Source organism: Myotis brandtii, unplaced genomic scaffold (assembly GCF_000412655.1).
Source record: "Myotis brandtii unplaced genomic scaffold, ASM41265v1 scaffold521, whole genome shotgun sequence".
In the NCBI taxonomy this organism is placed as follows: domain Eukaryota; kingdom Metazoa; phylum Chordata; class Mammalia; order Chiroptera; family Vespertilionidae; genus Myotis; species Myotis brandtii.
The window spans coordinates 2977522-2987996 of NW_005369870.1; the positions used below are offsets into that span (position 1 = coordinate 2977522).

The following is a 10475-nucleotide window of genomic DNA, read 5'->3' on the forward strand; positions in this document are numbered from 1 at the left end:
CCTGGGCGGGTGGGAGGGGGCACTCCTGCTGCCAAGACAATATAAAAGAAGAGATGGGAGCCCTAGCCAGGGTGGCTAAGTTGGTTGTGCGTTGCTCTATGCACTGAAAGGTTGCTGGTTCAATTCCCTTTCAGGGTACATGCCCAGGTTGTAGGCATGCAGGAGGCAGCCCATTGAAGTTCCACTCTCACATTGATGTTTCACTCTCTCCCTCTCCCTTCCTCTCTCTAAAAAAATCAACAAAAATATTTTTTTTTTAAAAAAGAAGAGTTGGGAAATGTTTGAAGCACTAAAATTGATAACTGATATACTTGCAGCTCTTTTCTTAAATGACCTCAACATCCTCATAGGTGAGCCATCTGATATCCTGGCTTCTTGATTCCTTATTCTCATTTCTAGTGATTTCCACCTTTATTAATTCTTAGTTACACTGAGGATTTTATCTTCCCCAGTAATTTCACCATCTCCAAAATTAACTTTTTACTCAGGTATCCCTATTGCAATTTTGGGTCTCATTGAAACCTGTGTATTGACCCCTTCGTTTCTATTTCTTCAGCTTCTTCTGTCTTTATGTCCCTTTTTTTAATCTAGCTTGGATTCTATGGTCCATCACTGTTATTGTACTCTTAAAATAGTCTTAACTCTCTCTTTCCTCTAGCTCATACTTTTCTAGTTTTCCTTTCACCGCTATTTCTTAGTCTTACTTGTTAGTTCTACAGTTACTTGATATTCTGTTATGGGCTCTTTTTCCTTCTCATTCTATATCCAACTGTCTATTTGACATCTACACTCACACCTAACATCTAATGAGTCACTCCATCCAGATTATTATGTTTTTAATCTCCAAAGCATATGCTGAGGCTGTTTACGTCTTTCCATCTCCATTGCCTCTCTAGACCAAGCTACTATCATCATTCTATGGCAGTGATGGTGAACCTATGACATGCGTGTCAGAGGTGACACGTGAACTCATTTTTTTGGTTGATTTTTCTTTGTTAAATGGCATTTAAATGTATAAAATAAATATCAAAAATATAAGTCTTTGTTTTACTATGGTTGCAAATATCAAAAATTTCTATATGTGACACGGCACCAGAGTTAAGTTAGGGTTTTTCAAAATGCTGACATGCCGAGCTCAAAAGGTTCACCATCACTGTTCTATGGGGTCATGTGGTAGCTTTCTAACCATTATTCTTGTCATTGTCTCTCTTAATTCATTCTCCACACCGCCACTAGACTGAAATTTTCAAAATGAAAAGTATTTCTTTGGACATAGCTATCTTTAGTGAATTTGCCATAGATAAATTTCTTATTTTGCCATAAATAAGAGGAAAGACCAGAGAAATAACAACCCCACAGAAATCACCCAGCAACTGAACCATCAAAAGGAAGAGCATATTAGGGGAAAGGCCATTGTATTCTCCCTGTTTATCAACTATAGGGAACTTGCTCTACTGCTATGTTTCTTTCCACCCTACTGTGTCCATTCTTTAATTTTATAACCCAAGTTTCATTTAGTGTATTGACACTATATGTATAGTTACCTTTCCACCCTAATAGCTAAGATTATAAGGAGGGTATATTCTAGTTCTATCTCATAACCCCCTACCCTGCTCCTCACCTTGTAAGCAGCAATAGCGTCTCTCTGCCTGTTCCTCAGGGACTGAAGTTCCTTCAGGGTTGCCTCCAGTTGACCCTTAATGATGATAAACTCCTCCTGGGAATACCGCATAAATTCAACCCATACTGACTTGGGAGATGAAGGGCCATAAGGGACATCTCCCCCAAAGCACTAGTATGTCAGAAAAAAAGCCAGCTCTTGCTGCAAAAGTCTTTCCTTTCCCCCATGTCATAGTTCCTGTCTCTTCCAAGAATAGTGAAGGAAATTACAAGCGGCAGAAAAACTTAGGTTTTTTTCTTTTTACCTTCTTAGTTAACTACAGGGGTTTGAGGAAGGTAACAGAACTCTATACATTTTCTGCCCTAGTTACACTGTTCTAACTATACCTTTATTCACGTTGTTCTCACTTAGAATACTTATTTCTTCCTTTTGTCCATCCAAATCCAAATGATTTTCCCATTCAAACTTTCTTTCACCATACATCACCTGAATGTTTCAATTTTTTCTAATCTTTTCTGAAATTCTAAACATTTATGAATTACTAGTGTGACAAAATTTAGCTCTCAATCGTAAACTCTAAAATTACTTCTGTTGTTTTTTTCATTTTGACTAAATTTCAAGAGTTTTATAACAAGAGCAATATTGTATGCATTCACGTTCTGCATGGTGTCTCATAGAGCACTGTCATGGCAGGGTTTCGGTAAATATTTGATTAATTGGATAGTAGGCTACAGCTTCTCCACTACTCCTTTCCCATATTAGCACCTCTAGAGAAAGAACATTGTAAGATATATTTTCTGAGCATTCTGGTCTTTCTAATAATCATCTGAGTAAAGGGGTGAAATTGGAAGAGAGAAGTCCTACAGAAAATATTTTCCCCAGCTCTCCTAACAGATTGTTCAAGGCTCACCTACCGTGAAGAAATGGACAGCATCAGAGATCTGCAGGAACTCTTTAGACTGCCCCACAGACAACCGAGCATCTTTGCATTGAAAGCAGATCAGCTTCCCTTCCGGCTTACTGAACAATTTCAGGTTCTCTCCATGTTCTGGGCACTGTGGATGGCCCTTGAGTAAGGGTAGCTCCTTAATCTTGTCTACCAGCCTCTCCAGTACAAGGTTGAATGCACAATTGGCGTATTGACACATCTTCTTACACTTAGGACAGAATGTTTCCTTTGTTTGCTGCTTCCAAAAGTTTTGAATACAGGCCTGGCAGAAGTTGTGGCCACAGGTTAGCATAAGTGGATCCCGGAACCAGTCATTACACAGTAGACAGTGTAGCTCCTTAGTAATACCTTGTATCTGCACTTTAGAGGGTATCTGAGTGATCAAATCATTTGCTTCAATGTAGTTGCCTTGGTCAGTGTTGGAGGAGGTTTTGGGAGATACCTTTGGAAAAGAACAGTTAAAATGAGTTCTCTTTCTAGCTATCCACTCCGAGATAGTGGCCTGCACCCTAAAGAAGTTGAGAATTGGTGCAGCCAAAGTAAATGCACCATAATCTCTTCTTTGAAAATGATCTGATAAGTTTTGTAACATCATCATTTATTACTACTTTCGACACCATTGAAACTTTAGTAGAGAACCAAGACAGAAGAAAGAATACTCAACCAAAGAAATATGTTTTGTTGTACATCCCCCCTCCACTCACTTTTTTTATGTATCAGTTGAAAGTTTTACCTTCAACTTCTGTTCTCCTAGTTATTACCTTTTTTTTTGTTTTGGGTTCTAGAAGTCAAGTACAAAGAATTAGAAGATCAATCAGATTCCTCAGTCAATGGCATAGTATCATTCAGTCCTTCTGCTCTATTTTTTATTTTTGTTAATCCTCACCCAAGGATATTTTTTCCCCATTGATTTTTAGAGAGAGTGGAAGGGACGGGGCAGGGGGGAGAGAAAAAAAGAAACATCAATGTGAGAGAAACACATCAATTCATTGTTTCTTGCACATGCCCCAACCAGGGCCGGGAAAAGAACCTGCAAGCCAGGTACCTGCCCGTGACCAAGAATAGAACCCATGACCTTTTGGTCTGCAGACCTACACTCTACCACTGAGCCACACCGGCCAGGGCCTGCCCTCCTTTAAGAAAAATTACACAAATAACATTTATACAGAAAAATGCAGAATCTTACTTGTACAGTTCAATGACTTCCTACACTAAACATTAGTTTTGCCTATTTTTGAATTTTATATAAATTTTGTTACATGTACTCTTGTTGCTGGCTTCTTTTGTCAACCTTACATTTGTGAGATTTATCCATATTGTTCCAAATATACACATTTTTCTTGGCTATCACCTGGAAGTGGATCATAGGATTGGCATATAGTATATAATGCCAAACTTTCTACACAGCCCCTAAGTTTGTCCCATATCTTTATCAACAGTATAGATATACAGGGTATCCCAAAAAAGTGTATAGACACAATACCTGTAGATTCCATTACATTTTGAAAATGAAATGTATTTCAATAAACACTGCCTTTATAATTATCCAAAGTTTATATACATTTTTGGGGGGACACCCTATATTTATTTTAGCCATTCTGGTGGGTATGCAGTAGTATTGCAATGTGGCTTTAATCTGCATTTGCCTGAAGACTGTGGATATTGGGACCACTTTCAGATGTTAATTGTCCATTTGCATTTCCCCATTTGTGAAGTGCCCATATAAGGCACATATTTTATTGTTAATTTGTCTTTTTATTTATTCACAAGAGTTCTTCACATATTTTAGATGTAAGTTCTTTATCAGATACACATATTCCAAATATCTATTGTCACTATGTGGATTGCCTTTTCACTTACTTAGTGATATCTTTTAATAAACAAAATTTTTAATTTACTTTTGAACTTTTTTCTTTTTAAGCATAACACCACACACACACACACACACACACACACACACACACACACCATGCACACACCTGCACACAACTTCTCTTTGGGCACACAGCTGCTTACAGAGCAATGGAGGCCCTGTAGTTGGCTCGGAATCTTTTGGGAAGAGAATTTGAGAGTACTGGACATGTGGCATGTGATTTAAAGTCAGAGATAGATTAGGCTTCTTGGTCTCACGGACTCTTTGTCTTGTAAACAGGAACATAGCTGGAGGAGGGTCAGAGTAGGAGCCTCTGGAAAGGGACCTGTGTTGCCCAGGTCTAAGGGTGGTAATGCCTTTTTGTTCCATTTCACTCACCCTTGTCCTATCTCATCTGAGCACCGTCCTTGGGTTAGGCCTGTCTCTGCTCTGGAACCAGCTAGGAGGGGCTGCCCTGAAAGCAAGTCTGGAGTTTCATCTCACAAGCCACACCTTTACCAGAACTAAATTCCTGAGGTCTCAGGGACCCCATGGGGCGTGTCTGATTCAGCTGTGAGGAGGAGTTTGTAATCATCATTGATTGCCCAGATTATCAGATTCTGGGCTCTGCTTTCTAGTTTGTTTGTTTTTTGCCAGAATTCCTGAAATGACCTTACCCACCCCAGATTCTGAAATGTAGCATCCATTGTCCCCAGCACATACCATGTCCAGCTCTGTATTCTTACCTTCTCCTGGATGCTAAAGCTAGAAGATAGAGGTTCGAGAATATATAAAGAGGGACTGAGATGAGACCACCTCAGAGGAGGAGGACAATTTTTTGTTGTTGTTGTTGACCCTTACCCAAGGATATTTTTTCCATTGATTTTTAGAGAGAGAGTGGAAGGGAGGGGGTGAGAGAGAGATATTGATGTGAGAGAGACACATCAATTGATTGCCTCCTGCATGCACCCTGACCTGGGCCAGGGATTGAGCCTGTAACCAAGGGTACATGCCTTGACCCAAATCGAACCCGGGACCCTTCAGTCCATGGGCTTATGCTCTATCCACTGAGCCAAATCGGCTAGGGCTTTCTGTGTGTACTATTAATTGAGAATTGAACCCATGACCCTTCAGTGTGTGGGCCGATGCTCTATCCACTGAGCAACACTGGCCAGGGTAGTAGCAGGACACTTTATCATGGAGATAAGTATGTTTTAGGAAAGCATAATAGATGGGTCCCTGACACTTGACTAGGGAGTGTTGTCAAGGATGACACCCCATCGAGGATGTCTAAGATGGGACTTGAAAGATCAGATTGTAAGCAGAGGAAAGTGAGGAAGATTATTATGGAGAAAAAAATGTTAAATGTACAAATACTATTTTTTCCATTTGTATGCCATGCCTCCTAAAGGATAAAAAACTTAAATATAGCCCGGCCAGTGTGGGTCAGTGGTCGAGTATCGACCCATGCACTGAGAGATCACTAGTTCAATTCCCGGTTAGGGCACATGCCTGGGTTGCTGTGGGCTCAATCCCTGGTGGGAGCATGTAGGAGGCAGCCGATCTTTGTCTCATTAATGTTATTATCTCTCTCATTGTGCCTTTCTCTCTCTGAAATTAATAAAAATATATTTTTGAAAATAATAATAGACAGAAAACTTATTCTGAGGCAGAATCCCCGAGGATTGGTCCAAGGGTTATTCTCATGCTCTTGAAAGGGAAACAAGATTCAAAACTTGCTCTGACACTCAAGTCAATGGTGGAATTAAGAGAATCTAAATAATTCCAACCCTAAAACCGGGGCTATCCCCATCTGCTGTACATGCCCTGGAGAATTTGAGTATTCAGAACTACTTTATTCCTTACTCCTAACCCTCTATTCCAGTGGTTCTCAACCTTGGCTGCACATTAGAATCACCTGGGAATCTTTTTAAAATCCTGATTTCTGGGCCTCATCCTCCAGAAATTCTGTTTCTTTGTTATGGGGTGGGGCCACAACATTAGTAACAAAGAAACAGAATTTCCGGAGGATGAGGCCCAGAAATCAGGATTTTAAAAAGATTCCCAGGTGATTCTAATGTGCAGCCAAGGTTGAGAACCACTGCTCTATTCCCAGTTAGAAGTTTGTATTTGCCTCTATTCATGGGCTTAGTTCCACTCATATTCAGGTCTATTCTAGTTCGGGGAACAAGCATTTGCTCCCTAGTTCCCCACACTGCCTGTGTTCCTTATCCCTGACATCTTATCTCCCCAAACCTGGATCTTGCCAGCCTAGACCTTATATAGCCACTTTCCCTTTGAATATTACCTCTCCACCTTTCTTTCCAGTCTCTGTTTCTGAAACTCCTATCAGACAAACATCAAAGCTTCTCACTCTACCTTCATTTTTCGTAGTTTCCTCTTCATATTTTCTAACTCCATAGCTCTCTGTGCTTTGTTCTGGACATTTTCTCCCATTCTTGTTTCATAGATGCTATTTATATTTTGTTTCTTTAAACATCTTTGAATGAGGTGAGTTTCTACTGAGTCAGCTATTTTCAAGAGACTTGCAAGAAGGTTGAGGCAGGGCCACAGTTGAGGCTATTTTCTTTAGGAAACAACTAGAGGCCCGATGCACAAAATTCGTGCATGGTGTGGGGGGAGGGTCCCTCAGCCCGGCCTGCAACGAAGCCAGTGTCCCTCGCCCCAGCCTCCAGCCCAAAGCCCCTCCCCTCCCTCCACATGGCCGGGGCCCCTCCCCTCCCTTCCCTCTGCGTGGCCGAGGTGTGGACGCTGGGCTCGAGTTGCCGGGGCGATGCAGCCAGTGTCCCGCCCTGGCCACTATGGGTGCCGCCATCTTTGTCATGGAGTGACAGTTAATTTACATATCACTCTTTTATTGGATAGGATGTGTGTGAGTTTTTATAGCCCTTACTTTTCCCCATGATAGCACTGCAGGGTTGCTTACAATGTAGAGTCTATATCCTCCATTCTTCCTCACCAACAGACTTCTTCCCACAAATATGGCTTATTTGCCCTTGTTCAACTTCACTTTCCCTAATTTCTCAAATATTTGTGACAAATAGGTGTAGGAAAGCTATTTCAGCCTTGCCTGTTCTCGTTGTTCTGTACTAGGGGTTGTGTCTCTTGAGACACTTTCTTTGGAGAGCTAGGTCACTCTTGCTTTGTATAATACCTGCATGCCTAGGCATTTATTATCACAAATTTTGTGCACAGGTAGATTCCCTAGGCTTGGCCAGCGATCAGAGCTGATCCGGGTCAGGCCGATCAGGGCCGGGCTGGAGAGGAGGCAACAGTCGCTGGGCCGTCACAAAGGAACGAATGCCAGATGCTGACACCGCCATCGTTGGCATCCTGCCACCGCGCAGTTCCCTGCCTCCCCCCTCATCCTTTCCTCTCCCCCATGCTGCCACCATGGCAGGCAGGCAACAGGCTGATTTGGGCCTGCTGGCCAGGGGGAGGGACAGGGCACAGGAGGTTGGCCACCGGCCCCAAGGAGGGAGCCGGCCTTCAGTCCCCCTGGGAAAGGGGCCATGTCCGCCGCCACCCACCCCGGCCCCACTGGGAAAGGAGCTATGTCCGCCACCACTCACCCCGGTTCCCCATCCCACCCTGGGGCCAGCCCTGATTGGGCTATTGGGGCCTTCCCGCTGGGGGAGGCACTGCAGGAGGTTGGCCAGTCAGGGGAGGTTGGCTGTGGGAGCACACTGACCACCAAGGTTCCCCGTCTCAGCCCAGGGCCCGAAGACCCCAGCGGAGTCTGGAGAGGAGGAGACGGTCTCTGCCACCATGTGGTTCCCCGCCTCCCCCCCCCTCCTCCTTCCCTTGCTGCTGTGCACCACCATGGTGGGCGGGCGGCAGGCGTGTCACATATAGAAATTTTTTGATATTTGCAACCTGGTCATTCCGGTCGTTCTAGTCACTTAGGCTTTTATATGTATATAGATTCCAATTTGACTTTGACATTGGGCAGTCTCTATTTATTTATAGGTTATAGTCCAGGCTTACAGGTGTCTCTAGTTATGCTGCAGATAGAGTTTGTCTATTTTTCATACTCCTTGTAGTGTGAGTTAAACAATGATGAGTTTCTGAGAGAAAGAGAAAAAAAATCAGTTTTCTACTATTTGAAAACCAAAGCTTAAATTATATTTGACACTTTATCTAATATTTTTATGTATTTAGAGAAGGTGGGGAGAGGATAGAGATATTTCAATATGTCTTCCATACATCATCTTGACCAGGTTGGGTAACATAGTTTCAGCAGTAATCAGTGTGTATACCTCTTCTTAAAAATAACAAATTGAATTTTCCTCTAGCCTACAGGAATGAGGAGTCAACATCAATATTGAGCAGCATTTTAGAAAAGGCTTATGACTATTCTTTGCAAACCTGTTTTTTTAAAATATGTTTCTCATTGACTTAGGAGAGAGGAAGGGAGAGGGAGAGAGGGACAGAAACCTCAATGATGAGAGAGAATAATCTAAAGCAGTGATGGCGAACCTTTTGAGCTCGGCGTGTCAGCATTTTGAAAAGCCCTAACTTAACTCTGGTGCCATGTCACATATAGAAATTTTTTGATCTTTGCAACCATAGTAAAACAAAGACTTATATTTTTGATATTTATTTTACATATTTAAATGCCATTTAACAAAGAAAAATCAACCAAAAAAATGAGTTTGCATGTCACCTCTGACACACGTGTCATAGTTTCGCCATCACTGATCTAAAGGCTGCCTACTGCACATTCCCCTACTGGGAATTGAGCCTGCAACCGGGCATGTGCCCTGACCGGGAATTGAATGTCATGGGTTGACATTCAATCACTGAGCCACACCGACCAGGCAAACCTGGGTTTTTAAACTTTCATACCCAATGCCTACTAGATATGTTCCTCATAGTTGATGTCATTCCTATAGTTCACGCTAAAGGTCAAGCCTACATATACTAACTATGTGGCCTCCACTCCGCCTCCCAGGCCACAGGTAATTAAAATACAGATGGGCTTCTGACCTACTCATTGACTGTTCAACATTCCATGATGTGACCTAATACAAAAAATAATAATAATAATCTGGCAAGCTAGAACCTCTTGTAAATTTATCTCTGAAATAGATAATCAGGAAATTAACAGTTGAAGTAGTCATTTGAAGATTGACATGAGGTAGAATTTGGGACATGAAAGGTCATCATGGCATGGAGAAGTATAAGGACACAATCTAGGAGCTTAATTTTAAACAAGGCAGAATAAATACAGAAATGTAATGTGGAGAGAGTCAGTTAGTTGGTAGAGATAAGAATTATAGAAAAACAAATGGGGAGAGTGGCAGTGTAACGTTAACCACAGCTCTTCCTGGATTTCTATGCACAATGCCTTGTCGTGTGAGTTGGAAGAGGATGTTTATCTTCCTCTTCGCTGAAGGTAACTTGTCAGAATCTCTGCTCTTATAACAGATCCTCTACCCCAGCACTCGATAGAAACTGCTTAAAGCTTGCTGTGGAGTTTGCTAAACACTCAGTCTTCATCCTCTTTGACTTATTGAATCAGTTCTTTGGTCTTATGATGCAATACTGTCCTAGTTCGCCTGCCTCTGACCATTCATTCCTCTGCGTTGGCTGGTTTCTCTTCCTCTTCTCACTTTAAGTGTAAACAATTCCTGTGGTCTGTCTTCAGCTCTATTCTAACTCTATTCTCTCTTCTTACCAAGTGAACCATTCATTCCCAGTACTTCATGTACAACCTCCATAGAGGTGACTCCCAAATCTATATCTCTGAGCCCACAACTGGATCCTTGAAAGTTGAACAAGACTGAAATAGAACTCATATCCTATATAATAAAAGGCTAATATGCAAATTATCCCCTCAACCGGGAGTTCAACCAGGGTGTGGAGCCGGCTGGCCAACTGCCTGCGGCTCCTCCCCTCAGCTGGCACTCCCCCATTACTTCCCCCCTGACCAGGGACAGGGCAGGCCGGCCAACTGCCAGTGGCCCCTCCCCCAGGCCGGCCCTACCCCTGATCACCACCACCCCCACTTCGATCAGGGGCGGGACTGG

At 42.5% G+C, this 10475-nt stretch overlaps 1 protein-coding gene across 2 annotated transcripts in view; it reads right to left on the reverse strand.

Annotated features, from left to right (window-relative positions):
- TRIM69 (tripartite motif containing 69) overlaps positions 1–2112 on the reverse strand; it is an 8468-nt gene extending 6356 nt beyond the window's left edge. Inside the window, exon 1 of one of the 2 annotated variants that reach the window (XM_014548782.1) lies at positions 1622–2112. In XM_014548782.1, the coding sequence (XP_014404268.1) occupies positions 1622–1732 (111 nt within the window). In that variant the 5' untranslated portion in view covers positions 1733–2112. Of the gene's footprint in view, positions 89–1621 lie in introns of those variants that run through there. The other variant, XM_014548781.1, reaches the window with a different exon arrangement.
- Between the last annotated feature and the right edge of the window lie 8363 nt (positions 2113–10475).